The sequence below is a fragment of the Lampris incognitus genome, chromosome 21 (assembly GCF_029633865.1).
Source record: "Lampris incognitus isolate fLamInc1 chromosome 21, fLamInc1.hap2, whole genome shotgun sequence".
Classification (NCBI taxonomy): domain Eukaryota; kingdom Metazoa; phylum Chordata; class Actinopteri; order Lampriformes; family Lampridae; genus Lampris; species Lampris incognitus.
Window position 1 is genome coordinate 17,487,037 of NC_079231.1, and position 21,388 is coordinate 17,508,424.

Sequence of the window (21,388 nt, forward strand, 5' to 3'; positions counted from 1 at the left end):
GAGAGAGCTGAGAGAGAGAGAAAAAGAAAATATCTGGATGCGTGCATGCACACCAGTGTGTGTGTGTGTGTGTGTGTGTGTGTGTGTGTGTGTGTGTGTGTGTGTGTGTGTGTGTGTGTGTGTGTGTGTGTGTGTCATCGTCTCCGCAGCCAGAGTAGTCTGGCGAGCGTGCTAACCCTGGCTGACATAAACAAAAGCAGGAATAAAAAGACTCAGACTGTGGTCAGAATATTTATTTGGGTCTATGCTCATTCTTTCCCGTGGTTGTCTCTGCAGGTTCTGGGGGGTGGGGTGGGGCCCGTCTTGCTGTGTCGGTGTGCTGCACGGCTGCATGCGTGCACGTGCCGACGCCCTGCAAGTGAGAGTGCTAACTTAGATTAGGGTTGCCTCTTAGTCATTTTCTCCACTGTTATCTCTTGGTGCTCCACTACCACCCTCTAAATTCCCCTCAGTTCTCCAGAGTACTGTCCAACTATTCTTTCCAAAGGCTCCTCATATTCTCTACTATGGCTGTTTTTCACTGTGTTTGTGTGTGTGTGTGTGTGTGTGTGTGTGTGTGTGTGTGTGTGTGTGTGTGTCTCTACACGTGCCTGTCTGCTGTCTGAGTGCTGCTTGACACTTGCTTGACCTCTTTGCTGTGTTCCAACACGTTGCATTATCTATCATGTGTCGTTTCTTCACCATATTCTTCACTGAAGCTTTTATGTTTTGTTTCTAATATCGCCAACTGAGTGTATTTGTGTGTGTGTGTGTGTTTGTGTGTGTGTGTGTGCATGCACATGTGTGAGGGGTGTTTCATTATCAGGCTCCCCGGGGAGGAGCCCACTGCTGGTTTTTTGCTGCCGATACTTTTTTCTCTCCGCTGCGAGCAACAATCAGATCAGAGCTCCCGCCTCACGCTTGCTGCTCCTTAATTGCGCGGAAGGTACCGGCCGTGCCGGATGCTAAACCGAGGCGGATGGGCTCAAGGCACGAAGACGTGTAATGAGCGGCACAGCTTTGGGGACGACTTGCAGTAAAGGGACCGGGGTCGGCGTCTGACTGCCTGATGAAGACTGGCTTGTGAGGGGCTTCACCACTCAATAAGCGGGGACTACGGATGAGGCGGGCGCGGTGGAGATGTGGGCCTAGTCAGGTGATCAAGTATCGGCCATATTATCACAAATTCTATCCCTCCTCCTTTCCCTCTCCATGCTCTGCCAGTTCGCATCCATCCATTATCCAAGCCGCCTGTCCCAATTGGGGTTGCGGGATCCTGGAGCCTATCCAAGCAGTCATTGGGCGCCAGGTGGGGAGACACCCTGGATAGACCGCCATGCCATCACAAGGCAGAAACAACATCTTGCGACTCGCTGTGGCCTCCGCCTCTGGTGCGCATCAGACTGATTTTCTGCATCCTTGGGCCCGCTATTAAAAAATTCCCCATTCTACGGCAGCTGATAAATGGCTATAGATTTCCATAGTGAGCGTGCAGCGTGGGGTGCGGCATGTTCAGGAGCATACAGAAGTAAATGAAATGATTCCTCTACTCGGATCAATACAAGTCCAGAGACATTTAGCAGCGCGGGTTCCTTCGCGGAGGCAACTACAGGGGATTTCAGGCTCCTGTTGTTCCCATTTGTGAGGGTTTGTGTGTGTACGGTGCATGCAGTCAACAGGGAGAGGGAAAATGGAGGAGCGAGTGCAACGGAGAGGGAGTCAGATGTAAACAAAGAGACCAAAGAAATGGAGAGCAAGCAAAAAGGAAAAAATAAAGGGCCACAGATTGAGAGAGAGGGAGAGAGAGAGAGGGAGAGAGAGAGGGAGAGAGAGAGAGGGAGATAGGTAGAGAGAGAGAGAGAGTGATGGTTGTGTGCTAAGGAAGAGCTAAGGAAATATTGGTTGCAAATGTCACTGCTCTAATGGATCTCTCCATAAAGTAAATGAGGAGGAGAAGTGGGCAAGGTGGCACACAGCAACTCCACAATTTAACAAGAAAGCTGGAAGTGTCCCCAGCCAGGCTTGGGGTGGAGGTGGGGCTTGGGGTGGAGGTGGGGGTGAGTTTGCACTCACACCCACGCCCGCACCAATGTTGATGACCCCATCTTTTTTTTGTGCATTTTTTCCCCAATTGTATCCGGCCAATTACCCCACTCTTCCGAGCCGTCCCGGTCGCTGCTCCACCCCCTCTGCCGATCCGGGGAGGGCTGCAGACTACCACATACCTCCTCCGATACATGTGGAGTCACCAGCCGCTTCTTTTCACCTGACAGTGAGGAGTTTCACCAGGGGGGCATAGCACGTGGGAGGATCACGCTTTTCCCCCCCAAGTTCCCCCTCCCCCCTGAAGAGGAACCCCAACTGACCAGAGGCGGTGTTAGTTCAACGACCAAGACACATACCCACATCTGACTTCCCACCTGCAGACTCTGCCAATTGTGTCTGTAGGGACGCCCGACCAAACCGGAGGTAACACGGGGATTCAAACCGGCGATCCCCGTATTGGTAGGCAACGGAATAGACCGCCACGCCACCTGGATGCTTGCACCTCCAACATTTAACAAGAATGAAGAAGTGTCCCCAGCCAGGCTTGGGGTGGAGGTGGGGCTAGGGGCTGGGGCTGGGGTTGGGGTTGCACTCACATCTGCGCCAGTGTAAATCATTTAGCCGTTACCCAGAGAGACTTACCCCGGTATTAGCAGAGTATTGTGTCATTCCAAATAAGTTAATTAAGGAAGAACACTGCCGTTAATAGCTTCATGTTGTAGCGTTCCCTCCAAGTCCTCCGCTGTCGTGCAGACGCGCACCAGATTTTGTAATTTCTGCTCGTCTTTTAACCAAATCAGTAAGACACACAATGCTAATTTAATGAGCGCCACAAGCATGACGCCCCTACTTCAACTCCACAAACCCCAAAAATTAGCGGAGGAAAAGTCCGTAACAAAGACCAGTAGGAGACAGTTTCATATTCTAGGTGGTGGATGAAGATGTTCACAAAACAACGCCACATACTCCAAGCAGAGAACGTCTTCAGATTAGCTGCTAATTTGCTCCCAGTTGAAGGGATTATGGACGGTTTAGGCGGACTCTTTGGTCTCAAATGAAGTTTCATTTGAAAAGGACCAGCGGATTCAATTTGAGGAGGTTAGGTACAGTTTTCTTTCCCCCTAATGGGGCTGTTATTCTGAATAATAAGGAAATATTAGGGCTCTGTGTTAACCCAGCTATTGATCGGGTAGCTGCCCTGCACAGGAAGACACCGCCAGGCTGTACTCCATCACCGGGTTGCTGAACCAGCACCTTCACAACCTCCAACGCATCCAAATGGGCCTCGGTGAAATGCACCTAGCAATGCACGGCTGTCATGTTTCTCTCAGAGTCTGCATACATTTTGTGCTACATCACACCCGGGCATCACTCTTACGCAATAAAAGGCAGAGAAAAAGGACTCCACACCTGTAGGTGTCGCCATCACAATCCTTTCATAGCTGCTTCTGCAAACCGTGTCCGTCTTGGATTCGGGTTGAAATGTCACACACACACACACACACACACACACACACACACACACACACACACACACACACACACACACACAGAAATGCTCCTACTCACCCGGTGTGGGTCATACTCCAGGGCTCTGCGGTGCGCGGCGTCCAGCTCCTCGTAGGACGGAGCGATGCGGGCTTGCTGAAGCTCCCTTCGCATCAACTGGACACGCTGCTCACTGAGGAGGGGATACGAGAGAGAGAGAGAGGACCGGTGAGATGTGTTAGATTGGTGGGACTTGGGGGGGGGGCTCCTCTGAGTGGTGTTATGTCCTCTGCCCCAGCGATGCTGAACGCCCTGTTGGCAGTACCCGGGGCCCCCGTAAAGACCGGACAAGCACAGACAGGCACACAAACGGGTCAGACATAGCTGCAAATCGGGGCGTTCGGGTTGCGCGGTGTTGCCTACCAACACGGGGATCGCTGGTTCAAATCCCCGTGTTACCTCCGGCTTGGTCGGGCATCCCTACAGACACAATTGGCTGTGTCCTGGTTGCTGCACTAGCACCTCCTCTGGTCGGTCGGGGAGCCTGTTGGGGGGGGGGGGGCTGGGGGGAATAGCGTGATCCTCCCACGTGCTACGTCCCCTGGTGTACTCCTCACTGTCAGGTGAAAAGAAGCAGCTGGCGACTCCACATGTATCGGAGGGGACATGTGGTAGTCTGCAGCCCTCCCCGGATCGGCAGAGGGGACGGAGCAGCGACCGGGACGGCTTGGAAGAGTGGGGTAATTGGATAGGTACAATTGGGGAGGAAAGGGGGGGGCATGAACCGAGCCAAATCATTAAAAAAAAGACGTGAAGGCTGCAGGATTTAGAAATGTTACATCAGATTGAAATGGAGCAAGACTATATGGTACTAGACTATACTGTACTCGACTATATGGTACTGGACTATATGGTACTAGACTATACTGTACTAGACTAAACTGTACTAGACCATACTGTACTAGACTATACTGTACTAGACTATCCGGTACTAGACTATACGGTACTAGACTATATAGTACTAGACTATACTGTATTAGACTATATGGTACTAGACCATACTGTACTAGACTATATGGTACTAGACTATACTGTACTAGACCACATGGTACTAGACTATACGGTACTAGACTATACTGTACTAGACTATATGGTACTAGACTATACTGTATTAGACTATATGGTACTAGACCATACTGTACTAGACTATATGGTACGAGACTGTACTGTACTAGACTATATGGTACTAGACTATACTGTACTAGACTATATGGTACTAGACTACATGGTATGATACTATATTGTACTAAACTATATGGTACTAGCCTGGACATAAGATAGACTGCTGACGGGCAAATTGATGCAACAACAGTGAGCTAAAACACACAGAGGTTGAAGTTTCACCGCCAAAAGGTGAAAACAAGAATGTGGCAAAGAAATTGGAGGAGAAGGAAAATGGAGTAAAAGAACACGGCAGGGAGCACGAGCCAGGAGATAAGACTCACACAGAATGGAGACCAGACCTGAAGAGAACATCATGCTCACTGGACCTTCATGCCAGATAAGCCATCCGCACCCAGAGAGAGGCAGCTGGGACACACTGACACAACTCTACACACACACACACGTGTGTGTGTGTGTGTGTAAACAGAAAATCAGGTAGGCACAAACACACAGACAAACCAGCAGGTAAGGAGACTGACAGACAGGTAGATAGGTTGATTAGTCACTCAATCACTCTTCACTAACACACATTACACACACACACATGCACACATATTTGTCATGTTGTGACAACCAGTCATTCGTTTTCTGACACACATGTTCACACTTACACACACACACACACACACACACACACACAAGAATTGTTTGCCTGAATGAGCACAAACTTCCAGTAAGCCCTATCACAGTAAAACACCATGTTGTTTATCTGTGTTAAAGTTGTCGCCTTGAAAAGAGGAGCTGATGTGGACCTTGTCTTGGTACACCAGAGCCTTAAAACAAACAGCTCACACACACACACACACACACACACGAGAGACAGTATGAGAGAGAATGAAACTGTACTTGTCCTCTCCATCCGTAGCCATTGTTGTTCTTAAATCACCTTAAGACACATACACAAAGCAACACGTAGAGGTGTGAAGGAAGGAGGGAGGGAAGGAAGGAAGGGAGGGAGGGAGGGAGGCAGGAAGGAAGGAAGGAAGGGAGGAAGGAAGAAAGGAAGGAAGGCAGGAAGGGAGGAAGGGAGGGAGGGAGGCAGGAAGGAAGGAAGGAAGGAAGGAAGGGAGGCAGGAAGGAAGGGAGGAAGGGAGGGAGGGAGGAAGGAAGGAAGGCAGGCAGGCAGGCTGGCAGGAAGGAAGGAAGGAAGGAAGGAAGGAAGGAAGGAAGGAAGGAAGGAAGGAAGGAAGGAAGGAAGGAAGGAAGGAAGGAAGGAAGGAAGGAAGGAAGGAAGGTCTTTGGTCGGGTATAAACAGCTCCACAGCCCCAAAATGAAACAGGCATCCTGCCTTACATACTAATGATCTGACCCAAAGGCAGGTATTGACTGTGAGGGAGAGGAAGAGGCAGAGAAGAGCCATGGAGCGACAGAGAGACGATGAGGGAGGGAGGGAGAGAGAGAGAGAGAGAGACGATGAGAAAGGGAGAGGGAAAGAGAGAGAGAGAGAGAGACGATCAGAGAGGGGGAGAGAGAGAGAGAGGGAGGTTCATTAGTGGAGTACATGGCTTACATGTTTAAGTCTCTTCTGCGACCCTGCCTTTAATTAGCAAGCCTCGCCTAGACCCACTGTCTGTGTGTGTGTGTGTGTGTGTGTGTGTGTGTGTGTGTGTGTGTGTGTGTGTGTGTGTGTGTGTGTGTGTGTGTGTGTGTGACTTGATTTAGCACAGCACATTTCTAGCCAACGCGGTAGGAAAAGAGGGCTGAGTCATACACACTCCTGCACCAGTATGTGGATATGCAAATTGTTGCTATCATTCTTTCTTCCCAAAACACACACACACACACACACACACACACACACACACACACACACACACACACACACACACACTCACTCACTCACATACACACATTCACTCACACACACGCGTGCGCTCACACACACACACACACTCACTAACACACACACACACGCAAACACATACACACACAAACCCACACATACTCATTCACTCACTCACAAACACACACTCACTCACACAAACGCACGCATGCACGCATGCACACGCACACACACACACACACAGCATGCAGAATGGACAGAGCTGGATGCAGGCTGTCCTCATCAGAACAGAGCTTAACAGAGCCCACACAGCTGTTACTGGGTGCAGCAGTGTTGTAAAGACACTGTACTGTACTAACCATAACTACCGATGACTGATGCTGTACTGTACTAACCATAACTACCGATGACTGACACTGTACTGTACTAACCATAACTACCGATGACTGATGCTGTACTGTACTAACCATAACTACCGATGACTGACACTGTACTGTACTAACCATAACTACCGATGACTGATGCTGTACTGTACTAACCATAACTACTGATGACTGACACTGTACTGTACTAACCATAACTACCGATGACTGATGCTGTACTGTACTAACCATAACTACCGATGACTGATGCTGTACTGTACTAACCATAACTACCGATGACTGATGCTGTACTGTACTAACCATAACTACTGATGACTGATGCTGTACTGTACTAACCATAACTACTGATGACTGACACTGTACTGTACTAACCATAACTACTGATGACTGACACTGTACTGTACTAACAATAACTACCGATGACTGATGCTGTACTGTACTAACCATAACTACTGATGACTGACACTGTACTGTACTAACCATAACTACTGATGACTGACACTGTACTGTACTAACCATAACTACCGAAGACTGACACTTTACTGTACTAACCATAACTACTGATGACTGACACTGTACTGTACTAACCATAACTACCGATGACTGATGCTGTACTGTACTAACCATAACTACTGATGACTGACACTGTACTGTACTAACCATAACTACCGATGACTGATGCTGTACTGTACTAACCATAACTACCGATGACTGACACTGTACTGTACTAACCATAACTACCGATGACTGACACTGTAATGTACTAACCATAACTACCGATGACTGACACTGTACTGTACTAACCATAACTACTGATGACTGACACTGTACTGTACTAACCATAACTACTGATGACTGACACTGTACTGTACTAACCATAACTACCGATGACTGACACTGTACTGTACTAACCATAACTACCGATGACTGACACTGTACTGTACTAACCATAACTACCGATGACTGACACTGTAACGTACTAACCATAACTACCGATGACTGACACTGTACTGTACTAACCATAACTACCGATGACTGACACTGTAATGTACTAACCATAACTACTGATGACTGGAGTAATGGACAGTCGTTGATTCAGGGCAACAGACTAACGTCTGTCCTTACCTCCCCTCCCCAGGTGCTGCAGCTACACACAGCCTGACTGTCATCATGTTCTCAGTGAGACGAAACTCCTATTATCTATTCAACCTATTAGTTGTGTTACTCAGCTGCTAATTTCCAGCGCCCCTGACACACACACACACACACACACACACACACACACACACACATTACAGACCATCAAGAAGATGGACGTATTTTTTTAATTCTTCTATTTTTTCTACCTCTCCCTCCTCCGCAGAACCCATTAGCCAATCCCCGGGCCCGTAATTAGGGCTGCCATTTTGATTGAGCACGCGTGTCGTTCTCCAAATGAAACAACACTGTAATTATCTCGTTATGCCGGGGCCTCCATCACCGAAGACGCCAAATATTATCACATTAACAGATGAGGGCAGAGGCTGATCGTGAGTTAAAAAAAAAACCCATTGGGATGTGGCAGACAGTAGTGCGAGAGGTTGAAGTGTGTGTGTGTGTGGGGGGGGGGGGTTGGAGCGAGAGGTTGGAGCGGGGGGGGGGGGGGGTTGGGGTTTCAAACAGCGGCCTTACCAAAGAGCTATGGAGGTGTCATTATGTGGGTGTATGTTGTACGTGCTTATGAAGAGAGGTGAACTAGAGACGATTAGATACATCAGTGACAGGGACCCCGTTTACACTTGGTTTTAAAATGTGTATTTTTTTTTGCCGATCGCGTCACAAGTGGACAGCGCTACACACAAGTATAAACGACCACCGAGACGTTTTGTGAACCGGTTACTCCAACCGCTCGCCGAGGTGGCACGGGACGCATTTGACCACATAGCTTTTGTAGAATAAACGCGAATGCGTCCTGATGTGTCCCCAACAAGGACGTAACAGGAAATCTTCTTCTTCTTCTTCTTCTTCTTCGGAGTAACGAACTCTGATCACAAGTGGTACGGCAGGACGCGTTTGGAGACGCGTGATGGACACAGGTGTAAACAGCGATGTGTCTTGCTGTCCACTTGTGACCTGATTGCCCAAAACGCGTTTTAAAACCCAGTGTAAACAGGGTCAGGAAGAGAGAAAGAAAATACACAAAGAGCAGCATTACTGCACGTGTGTGTGTGTGTGCGTGTGTGTGTGTGTGCGTGTGTGTGTGTGTGTGCGTGTGTGTGTGTGGACTTGGAGAATATAAAGAAGAGGGCCAGGCTCTCCTGTTGTCATCAGCAGCCAATATCTGCTGCCGTTTGCTGGTCTGGAAGCCAGAGGCTACGTGTGTATATATATAAACTTAGATATGAACTGATAAAAGCTCGCGACTGGCCGACAGTTTTCTATCAAGACCAGTTTCCGCGGGTGTAAAATTCAACATGGACTCGTTCTGAGCCAGAAGCACCGGTCTCCCTCTGCACAAGACAGTCACTTTCCCAGCCTAGGAGATTGTAAACTGTCTGCAACACATTTCTAGGGGCAAAGTTCAGGTAAAAGTTCCGACAGAAAGGGCGTCCGGGTGGCGTGGCGGTCTATTCTGTTGCCTGCCAACACGGGGATCGCCGGTTCGAATCCCCATGTTACCTCCGGCTTGGTCGGGCATCCCTACAGACACAATTGGCCGTGTCTGCGGGTGGGAGGCCGGATGTGAATATGTGTCCTGATAGCTTAAACCAGGGGTGTCAAACTCCAGGCCTCGAGGGCCGCAGTGTCTGCAGGTATTTGTTGCAACCATGCACTACACCACCTGATTAAACTAGTTCCTTTCCCTCCTTGATCCAGGAGGTGAGCTAATTAGTTAAATCAGGTGGTGTAGTGCACAGTTGCAACAAATACCTGCAGACACTGCGGCCCTCGAGGCCTGGAGTTTGACACCCCTGGCTTAAACGGTGCAGCACCGGTTACCTACCCAACAGTGCATGGAAGCACATGTGCCGCCTTGCCGAAGCAACCACGCTACATGACGACCATGAAATAAAGACTTTATTTTGCCTGCAAACTCCGCCGTATGTACAACTGTGCATATGTGTGCATACACGTGCCTACATGCATTACTGTGTACATGCATGTGTGTGTGCACACTGGCTGCGGCGCTGGAAGTAAGAGCGCAAAATCAGAGTTCAGAGTACTGCTGGGAAATGCAATCACAGTCTCATCCACAGCCCCGACTGAACATTACTTATGATGCAGTATCGCTGTTTACCCCCGTGCCAAATTGGACTCAAGGCCGAACTCCATCCCCGAGGGCCTAACTGATTAAAAGTGGGTCCTTGCACAAAAACCAAAATAGAGATTAGGCTGCAGGACCTGCGACGGACCATTAAAAGTTAAGCTTCCATCGCACTCGGGTCTTTGTAGAGCCCTGTGTGAGCTGTTGGCTTTCATTTCAAGTTTCGCCGTATCGCAGGGTTGAGTCTAACAGGCATGGCAGGGTACCCGGGGTCTTGTTCGTTTCGGGGCGTGTTTTACCCTCGTGCGTTTTGATTGGTCTCGGCCTCGAACCTCGTCTCTTGCTGGTAGGGTGGGAGATTTTTTACAACGTGGCTCTCGGGACCCTTTTTTTCATATCTCTTCCTCAGCCTCCCTCGCTCTACCTCTCTTCCTCTCCCTCTCTTTTCGTCTCATCTCCCCGTTTCCTCTTCCTGCAACAAAGAGTGCCTGCTGGCTAATAAAATTTGACAAGCATCGCTAACCCTTTTCCTCCACAGGTCAGCCTCTGGCGTGGCTCTAATCAAATGCGACGCCCATCACGGCACACACCTGCCATTGTGCGCCTAATGAAAATGTCCGGCAGTAAATTAGGGAGGCAGCTCCGAGCGTGCACGCTGTCAAGGGATGTGAAGGCAGCGGGAGGGGGGGGTTGGGTGGCATGGGTGGGGGTGAGAGGTGGCACTGCCATGCCTCAGTTGGTAAGTGTGAGCGCAGACAAACACATGAACAAACACAAACACACACACTCTGGGGAGTCCGGGTAGCGTGGCGGTCTAGCCCGTTGCCTACCAACACGGGGATCGCCGGTTTGAATCCCCGTGTTAACTCCGGCTTGGTCAGGCGTCCCTACAGACACAATTGGCTGTGTCTGCGGGTGGGAAGCCGGATGTGGGTATGTGTCCTGGTCGCTGCACTAGTGCCTCATCTGGTCAGTTGGGGCACCTGTTCGGGGGTGGGGTGGGGGGAATAGCGTGATCCTCCCATGCACTACATCCCCCTGGTGAAACTCCTCCCCAGATCAGCAGAGGGGGTGGAGTAGCGACCGAGATGGCTCAGAAGAGTGGGGTAATTGGCCGGATACAATTGGGGTGAAAAAAAGGGGGGGGGTGTAACAACACACACACACTGCAGTTACATGCATGATGTCGCCGTGTGGGCGTGTTGCTCTGGGATCATCACTGCAACGGACCAATCATGTTGCTGCGATGTCGCGCCTTTGCAACACGGTGAAAAAAGACCGGAAAGCTACCAAAGCTAACCTGCCATAACCTCAGCCTAACCCTTACCTTACCCTAGCCCAACACTTAGCTTATCCTACTCTTACCTTATCCTACCCTTACCTTATCCAACACGTTCCTTACCCTACCCTTACCTTACCCAACGGTTACCTTACCCTACACTTACCTTACCCAACCCTTACCCAACACTTACCTTACCGTACTCTTACCTTATCCTACCCTTACCTTACCCAACACTTACCTTATCCCTAACCTTACCCTACCCTTACCTTAACCCAACACTTACCTTACCCTACCCTTAACCCATAGCTAACCCACATCCGTCTTTTTCCCCAGGTCACAAAGCCATGGCAGCACCACAGCGTAAGTGGTCAGCTGCAATGATGGTGCTGCAGCAACATTAATTATGACGTCGTAGGAACACCACCAACATGGCGACATCACAAACACCACAAGTACACATAGCAGTGCTCAGACAGAGCAGCGAATGTGCAGGCAAACAAGATGTTGCTGCATATTTAACTCGGGCGGATTTCTTAAAAAAAACACTTAAAAGATGAGGGAGATGAAGGAACAACAATTACATGTACTCAGATGTTCAGATGGACACACACACACACACACACACACACACACACACACACACACACACACACACACACACACACACACACACACACACACACACACACACACACACACACACACACACACACACACACAAAACTGTCCACCCAGACCACCCAGAGCATTGTTGCTAGGTTACAGGGTTACACGGAGCCTGGTTGTAGGAACACTATATGGGTTTCTGTGTGCTTGTGTGTCTGTGTGTGTAGATCATACCTCACCATTACTATGAATGGCATGGGTGTGTGCAGTGTGGGTGCAGGTGTGTTGATGTATGGCTTAACAGACGAGACCACCAAGTTTGTGAATGGGTACGGGATACCAAGCCAAGGATGGGGAAAGAAAATGGAAACGTGTGCGTTTGCGGGTGTGTGTGTGTATGTGTGTGTGTGTGTGTGTGTGTGTGTGTGTGTGTGTGTGTGTGTGTGTGTGTGTGTGTGTGTGTGTGTGCCAAGACTGAACACACCCCTCTATGTCATCCAAACATACTAGCTGTACCTCATTCAAAACAAACATCCTGCTTGAGCCCAACGACGGCTTCAATGTTTCGTTTCTCGATGTGTCCAGCACGCCGTCTCGTAAAGACCAGTTTTACGGACTGGCTCAGCCCTGCTGGTTCTCCCTGAGGCCCTCACAAAGAATCAAGGCGCCAGAAGCTCATCGTTTACCGTGTTACACCACTGCTGTTGAGCGCCCATTGTACATTTTTTTTCCTCCCCAATTGTACCCGGCCAATCATCCCCGCTCTCTGAGCCACCCCCCCTCTGCTGATCCGGGGAGGGCTGCAGACTACTACATGCCTCCTCCGATACATGTGGAGTCGCCAGCAGAGGTGGAAAAACTCGGCCCAGAAAGTAAAAACCCCAACTGTGTCTTTACTCCACCCATGTACCATCAGATTGCCGCTGGTTTAATACATGGATGGAGTAAAGACACGGACAGGGTTTTCACTTTCTGGACCGGGTTTTTCCACCTATGGTCGCCAGCCACTTCTTTTCACCTGACAGTGAGGAGTTTCACCAGGGGGACGTAGCGCGTGGGAGGATCACGCTATTCCCCCCCGTTCCCCCTCCGCCCCACCCCCCCGAACAGGTGCCCCGACCGACCAGAGGAGGTGCTGGTGCAGCGACCAGGACACATACCCACATCCGGCTTCCCACCCGCAGACACGGCCAATTGTGTCTGCAGGGACGTCTGACCAAGCCGGAGGTAACACGGGGATTCGAACCGGCGATCCCCGTGTTAGTAGGCAATGGAATATACCACTACGCTACCCGGACGCCCCGCCCAGTGTACATTCAGGTTAAAACGAGATTGGACAAGAGACACGAGGAGAGAGGGAGGGAGGGAGGCAGAGGATGTGCAGGGGAGGGGTGGGGGAGACGATGGGGAACAGCAAACAGCAAAGTCAGAATGAGAGGGAGAAAAGAAACCAGGCCGCTAATGAAGTATCTGCCACCAGCGGATGAGAGCTAAAGTGGTCTAACAGATCTGTCAAGCTGCTAGACTGCAACTAATTATCTCCCACTTTCCAGTCTCTCTTCTTCTTCTCTCTCTCTGTCTGTCTCTCCTTCTGTCACTCCCATCTCTCTAGAGTTTCATCCGCTTATCTCACTTACATTCTCTATCTCTGTCCTCATCTCTTCTTTAGCACTCGCTCGCTCTCTCCCTCCCGGTCTGTCATTTCTTTCTATTCCCAGCTGTCCCTCTTCCTCGTCCAAACCGCTCCTCTTCCTCTCTCTCTGTCTGTCTGTCTGTCTGTCTGGATGAGAGATAAGGACGTAGAAGAGACCCGCTGTTTGTTAATTCTTCTTGTTTGGCGATGTGCAGAGGTGACCTATTATTCCACGGATGCCCTCACGTCTCAGGAATGCCACTTCATAACGCTGGTTCCCACCTTGTGTGTCTCACGAGTCCATCAGGTACAAGCCCTGGGTGTGCGCAAACCTACTTGGCTGACAGGGCAGACTCTAATTCTCATCCTGGATAAGCCCCCCGCTTGCTTTTTTTTTCTTTCGATTTCCCCCCCCTTTTTCTCCTCACTTGTACCCATCAACAATTACCCCACTCTTCCGAGCCGTCCCGGTTGCTGCTCCACCCCATCTGCCGATCCGCGGGAAGCCAGTATTTTTTTCCTAGGATGAATCCGGAAAGTTCCCGCCCTCAGGCGCTAGGACTGGCCAGATCTGCCTGTCAGTCAACTTTCCGGATTCATCCTAGGAAAAAAATATTCGCTTCCTGTACACACACACACAGTTAAGTTGGCACAGCTAGCTTGGTTGCAAACGTGGCTAGTGGCTAACAGTTAGCTAGCAAACGTGGCTAGGGCTAGGGTTATGGTTGTTGGGCGTTCACATCGGCCTTGACTGACAGGCAGATCTGGCCAATACTAGCACCTGAGGGCGGGAACTTTCCGGATTCATCCTAGGAAAAAAATATTCGCATCCGGGGAGGGCTGCAGACTACCACATGCCTCCTCCGATACATGTGGAGTTGCCAGCTGCTTCTTCTCACCTGACAGTGAGGAGTTTCGCCAGGGGGACGTAGCGCGTGGGAGGATCACGCTATTCCCCCCAGTTCCCCCTCCCCCTGAACAGGCACCCCCAACCGACCAGAGGAGGCGCTAGTGCAGCGACCAGGACACATACCTACATCCGGTTTCCCACCTGCAGACACGGCCAATCGTGTGTGTGTGGGGACGCCCGGCCAAGCTGGGGGTAAGGCAGGGATTTGAACCAGTGATCCCCCGTGTTGGTAGGCAACGGAATAGACCGCCATGCCACCCGGACGCCTGAGTTTAGGAACACTTGACTGCGGTCACCAACGCTCCACGCTCTCCAACTAGTGTGGATAAATTCCGGTTAAAGAGCTCTGGGTTTTCCCTCTGTCAGGGTGTCAGAACATTTAAACCCTCCAACACTTCAAATCCTGAACAACAAATTGTCCAAGGGGCAGATAGCATTCACAAGCATTACACAAATATGGTGTGTGTGTGTATGAGTGAGAGAGATAGAGATAGAGAGGGAGAGAGAGGGAGAGATGGTGTTGCTGTATTGTAGCATGTGTTCATGTTTTATGCATGGCTATTTTTCAGTGTTGAGCCGGTGGACTGCGTATGTTAATGTGTGTTAATATTCTCCCACTCTCGTCATGCACTGTGACCTGACGCATGTGTACATACGCACAAACTAATACACACACACACACGCACACACACAAAGCTTTGTGTCACCACCTACACATTTAAACCCTTATAACCTCCAGCACAAACGCTCACGCCTGTGTATGAATTTAATTCTACACACACACACACACACACACACACACACACACACACACACACACCAGCCTCCCACACAAGCCCTGGTTCTCTCTCTCACCCGTCTGCCGGTGTTTGGTGCTGGCTTGGGGAGGAGTGGTGCTGGGCGGCAGGGGCTCTCTGCTTGTTGACCTTCGCGTAGAGGCCGTCAAGTTCTTCTGCCGAGGGCTGTCGGCTCTGGTGGGCCGCAGTATGCTGGGGCAAGCCCCCCGCCACCGCCGCCCTGCCCACCGTCCCCGGGGAAGGGGTCCGGCTGGACAACGGCTGGGGAGAGGGGGGCTGTCGGAAGGTGTTGATGCGGGCGTAGTTGGGGTCACTGTCGTCGTCTTCCAAGTCGGGGAGGGAGGCGGGGTCCGGGGTCAACTGTCCTGAACGGATGTCGCGGGGCCGCTGCTCAGACCTGTGTAGTCATGAGCGAGAGAGGGAGGGAGAGAGAGAGAGAGAGAGAGAGAGAAAGAGAGCGAGAGAGAGAGAGTTATTTATGGTGGTGAGCTGGAAAAGACAGCGAAAGGGTGATGCATGTGGAGTGTTAACGCATATTGATGGATTATCTGGAAAAATTAATTAACAACCAGACCACATGAAGACCACCACTTCACAGACACACTACGAGGACAACACACACGTTCTTGTGTGTGTGTGTGTGTGTGTGTGTGTTTTTTTACCCCTTTTCTTTTTTTTGGATTTCCCCCCTTATTCTCCCCAACTGTATCCGTCCAATTACCCCAATATTCCTAGCCGTTCCGGTCGCTGCCCCCCCCCCCTGCCGATCCGGGGAGGGCTGCAGACGACCACATGCCTCCTCCAATACATGTGGAGTCACCGGCTGCTTCCTCCTTCCCCCTGAACAGGCACCCCGACTGACCACAGGAGGCGCTAGTGCGGTGACCAGGACACATACCCACATCCCACCCGCAGACACGGCCAATTGTGTCTGTAGGGACGCCCGACCAAGCCAGAGTTAACACGTGGATTCGAACCGGCGATTGCGTGCTTGTGTTTCTATAGATGTCAGTCATATGAGCAACGCCTGCGTGGCGTCCTCTCTAGGCGATCCTTTCTCCAGTCTCCAGAACCCCTCGCTGGAATCTGGGATTTTTTCCCCCCATCAGCTGTGATCCATCTGGACCGCGGAGTCGGGTTACGCAGTACGGACTGGCCTCTTCATCATGGCCGCAGACGCTCTCTATATACTGTTGCTGACATGTTTGACTGGGGAGCATGAACACGGGTGCACAGCAAACACGTTCCTACTCGAACAGGAAAAGGGACTGAAATGTGACGGCAATGCGGTGACCTTTCGGTGAACAGTTGTAAGATGAATATTCCAGTAAAACCGTGTTCCCCATGTAGTTCGGTGTAGTTTGTAATACATCAGATTGCCTGTGTGAGCGTTGGTCCAAGTACGCCATTTTTCAAGTGGGGGACTGTTTACCGCTGAGCTGATGGCACACAAGCCACAATGGCCGCTGCACCTCATTTGTAGGAGGGACGGATCGGGGAAGATCCCGGGTATATGGTGTTATGGGTGGGTGGAATTTGAATCACCAGGACAATTTGGATAGGGTCAGTCTGATGTCACTCAAAGGAAGGAATGCGAAATTGATGTTTATATGCCGTGCCATCGGGGTTGTAACTGCCGGGCATTTCTGTACTGCCCTACCTGGTGAAATGCTCCATGTGCAACTCTCAGGAGGGCAAGACAGATGATGAGAATTATTAGAATATCTGACGCGGGGCGTCCGGGTAGCGCAGCGGTCCGTTGCCTACCAACACAGGGATCGCCGGTTCGAAACCCCGTGTTACCTCCGGCTTGGTTGGGCGCCCCTAGAGACACAATTGGCCGTGTCCGCGGGTGGGAAGCCGGACGTGGGTATGTGTCCTGGTCACTACACTAGCGCCTCCTCTGGTTGGTCGGGGCACCTGTTCGGGGGTGGGGAGGGGGAAACTGGGGGGAATAGCGTGACCCTCCAACGTGCTATGTCCCCTTGGTGAAACTCCTCACTGTCAGGTGAAAAGAAGCAGCTGGTGACCCCACATGTATCGGAGGAGGTGTGGTAGTCTGCAGCCCTCCCCGGATCGGCGGAGTGGGTGGAGCGGCGACCACGACGGCTCGGAAGAGTGGGGTAACTGGCCAGGTACAACTGGGGAGAAAAAAATGGGGGGGAAACCAGGAAAAAAATAAGGAATATCTGACACGGATGTTTGTACCTGTTGTCGGCGGTCCGGTCCAGTTCCTCTTCACTCACGGCCTCGAGCTTGTTTTTGGATGCTTTGTTGGCCTCTTTACTTTTCTCTTCTTTCTTCTTACCAAACCTAAGTGACACACACACAGACACACACACGGAAAAGGGACACAGACGGGAAATGGTAAAATCAGACCAACAGATACCACAGTGTCCAACCGATGCTGTGTGTGACTGAATACATTATATGCTCTCCAGGAAGTCTTCTTCGCGTGAAAAAATAAAAAAGTTGACGTCTCTTCTTCTACTGCTCTGGGATTCGGCAGGGGCCAGGAGGACGGAGATGTGATGAAACAATGGGGCCCGCTGAGCAACAGCGCTGCTGGTTCGAGCTGAAGAAAGAGGAACGCTTGATTTGCTGCACGGCGCCTGTAACTGACATGCCACACCAACACCGCCCACCCAACCCCCCCCCACCCACCCACCCACCCACACACTTCCTGTCACACCTCGTTCAAACATGCACACGTTGATTCTGAACTTGAATGAAAAATTCAGATTTCAAATTGCCGCAGCTGTGTTTGTGCATGGAAGGTGGTGCTCTCACACTTCCGGGGTGCACAAGTATTTAAATGTTTAATCCCCAAATATATTTCACGCCGGTCTGGCTCATAATTTCATTATCGGTACCACTGGTATGACCACTGCATCCTCCACCATCGTCGCTCCAGTGGGTCTGTTCCTTTCATTATTCTATAGGTGAGACTGTTTCTCGGCAGCTGTTCTTTTTCCCCCCGGATATTTCTCCCCGACTGTACTTGGCCAGTTACCCCCGAGCCGCCCTGGTAGCTGCTCCACCCCCCTCTGCGGATATGGGAGGGCTGCAGACTACCACATGCCTCCTCCGATACATGCGGAGTCGCCAGTCACTTCGTTTCACCTGACAGTGAGGAGTTTCACCAGGGGGAGGTAGCGTGTGGGAGGATCACGCTATTCCCCCCACCCCACCCCCCCACGCACAGGCGCCCCGAGTGACCAGAGGAGGCGCTAGTGCAGCGACCAGGACACATACCCACATCCGGCTTCCCACCTGCAGACATGACCAATTGTGTCTGTAGGGATGCCCGACCAAAGCTGGAGGTAACACAGGGATTCGAACCATCGACCCCTGTGTTGGTAGGCAACAGAATAGACCACGAAGTTATCCGGACGCCCCCTTTCTCTGCAGTTCTTATGAAGAGCCCTGTGGCACTTTCAAGAAATTAACAGCGGTCCTTCATCTATCAGCTCCCTCTCTCTCCATCTTTTCCTCATTCTTCTTGCCCTCCCGGCTACTCCATCCATCTCTCAACCCTTTCCTCACCATTCGACCACTCCTCTTCCCCGTAATCCCTCTTCCCCGTATCTCCTCTCCTGCTCATTCAGGTTTCTCCCAATTTCACGTCCTCTCGCCCCACCCAGTCTCATCCCACACCCTCTCATTCTCTCTCTTTCTCCCTTTCCCCCCTCCTCCTCTCCGCTGCCCTCCTCAGAGCCCCCCCGTTGAGTCAATCTAATGTCTGTGTTTATCTCATTAACAGCGAGGCAGTTCTCATTACTGCTAGCTGGGGATACGTGGCCTGAATGGCAACCCGCCGCCATGGCCGGCGGCGCTCACAACACCGTGTGCGAGCCGGGGACGAATCCAGAAACGGTCGCAACGTTGATGTGGTAACATCCGGCAAAACGATGTGATCTTGCAGGCGAACGCACCGCCCCGGCGACGCCTGTTTATTTACACGGTTCGCATGATCGACGGCACGGCACGAGGGCTGGCAAAGTTTCTGTCTTTTACGCCAAATTGCCAATTCCTTCATTGTGATGGACAGCTCCTAGTTTTATTTTCTAATTCTTTTTTTTTTTTTTTAATATAAGCACTCAAGCATTAAATGGCCCAAAAGCAAGCCAAATCCATTTGGCTTTGGCAATTATATAGGATTAAGTGTTTTCCATTAATCTTCTCCAGCCTTCTCCATGTAACAACAAAGTCCATCCATCCATCCATTATCCGAACCGCTCATCCTGCTCTCAGGGTCACTGGGATAGCCTATCTCAGTGACCCCGGGCGGCAGGCGGGGAGGCGCCCTGCACAGGCCGCCAGGCCATCACACAGGGCCCACACACACATTCACACCTAGGGGGCAATTCAGGGTGGCCGAGTCACCTGACCTACATGTGTTTGGACTGCGGGAGGAAACCGGACCACCCGGAGGAAACCCACAATGATACGGGGAGAACATGCAAACTCCACACAGAGGATGACCCGGGATGACCCCCAAGGTTGGACTACCCCGGGGCTCGAACCCAGGACCTTCTTGCTGCGAAGCGACCGCACTAACCACTGGGCCACCGTGCCACCCATAACAACAAAGCATGTTTACATAATTACATTACAGTCAAAAATATTAAGATGAATAAAAATGGTTCCCCATCTCTGAGGGAAAGTCGATATCCTGTTACTTCTGTTACTTGATAAATTGAATTTCTCTTTTCTTGTCACACAGAGTATGCACACACACACACACATACACCCACACGCACACACCCATAATCAACAATCCTAGGGGGCAGAGGTCCACAGCTGGACCCATCATTATATCTGCATTAATTAGGAAAGCCTCTGTTTTTCCTCCCCCCCATTGTCTGAGAAGGATGGAAGGAAATGAGGGGGAGAGCGGGAAAAAAGGAGGAAGAATCCCAATTAGAGACGTGTACCTGCCATGAGGGAAGCGGTTATCCCCCATACCCCCATTATCTTATCCCTTCTTCACAGCCAAAACTCCCACCGCCTCCCATCGCGCCGAGCCGTCTGGTGGCTAATGATGCCTCATTGCTTCTCTCTCTCTGAACTTTGTTTCTTCCTCGCGCTTTTGTTTCTTCCTCAGGAAAATTTCGCCTCTGCTGGTTTTTTTTCTTTTCCATAAATGTGACTGTCAGTTAATTTCCTGTTGTGTCTGCTTTGCTGCAAGATCATGTGGACAAAAATTGCAAAAAAAAAAACAACAACAACCCAGGAACACTAAGCATACGCACAAGAGCATAACTCGCACACAGCCAACACACACACACACACGAGCATAGCCTATACACACAGGTAAGCAAACAAAGGTGTGCAGACACACAAATACACCTGCGCCACAGTGACTCCGTGGGGAGCTGCAAACAGTCCCTTACAAAGGGACATCTCATTAACTTAGCAACATCTCCCTCCATCACCACTCCATCAAACTCTCATTAGGGGAAAGGGACGGGGCCTTGGCGAGTCGGCCCGCAACAGCGTTCCCTTTTATACGGTCCCCTACTGTCACAGGGTTACGCAAAGCTATTATTAGTGTGTCGCTGTCATCATTAGCCCGCCGTGGTCACAGTCGACCCGGTGTCACTCGGGTGGGCTGAAAGCCTGGCTGGACAAAGTGGGCACAAACGTTTTCTTCTTTTCCGTTAAACGCAAGTTATGGGAGACCCTGTTAACGCAGATGTTAGCCTGCACGGTGTGAGTCGTCGTCATCCCCGTGAGTTGCCAAGGAGCCAAATCCCTGTACATTTAAATGGGTTCCTTCCGAAAGTGTTGCATAACCATGTGGAAAAAACAGAAAACAGCTGATTCAATATCCGTGACTACATCACCAGCCGTAATCTGGCCAAGCCTTGTGCAACCCTCCGAGGGGAATCATGCGCAAAGGATAAATTCTGCATCACCAAACAAGTCCTGATGCAAGATAAATCCTGCAAATGGCGCTATACTTCCCAGAACAGTGAACCAGGCTAGCATTCTGGGGGACTCTCAGGC

General features: G+C 50.8%; 1 protein-coding gene across 1 annotated transcript in view; it reads right to left on the bottom strand.

Annotated features, from left to right (window-relative positions):
• The window catches only part of pard3ba (par-3 family cell polarity regulator beta a), a 178,605-nt gene that overhangs the window by 39,512 nt on the left and 117,705 nt on the right, over positions 1-21,388 (bottom strand). The window contains exons 16-18 of the mRNA XM_056301096.1: positions 17,585-17,689; positions 15,435-15,773; positions 3,595-3,706 (exon numbers count right to left, since the gene is read on the bottom strand). Coding sequence (XP_056157071.1) covers positions 3,595-3,706; positions 15,435-15,773; positions 17,585-17,689 — 556 coding nt within the window. The remainder of the gene's footprint in view (positions 1-3,594; positions 3,707-15,434; positions 15,774-17,584; positions 17,690-21,388) is intronic.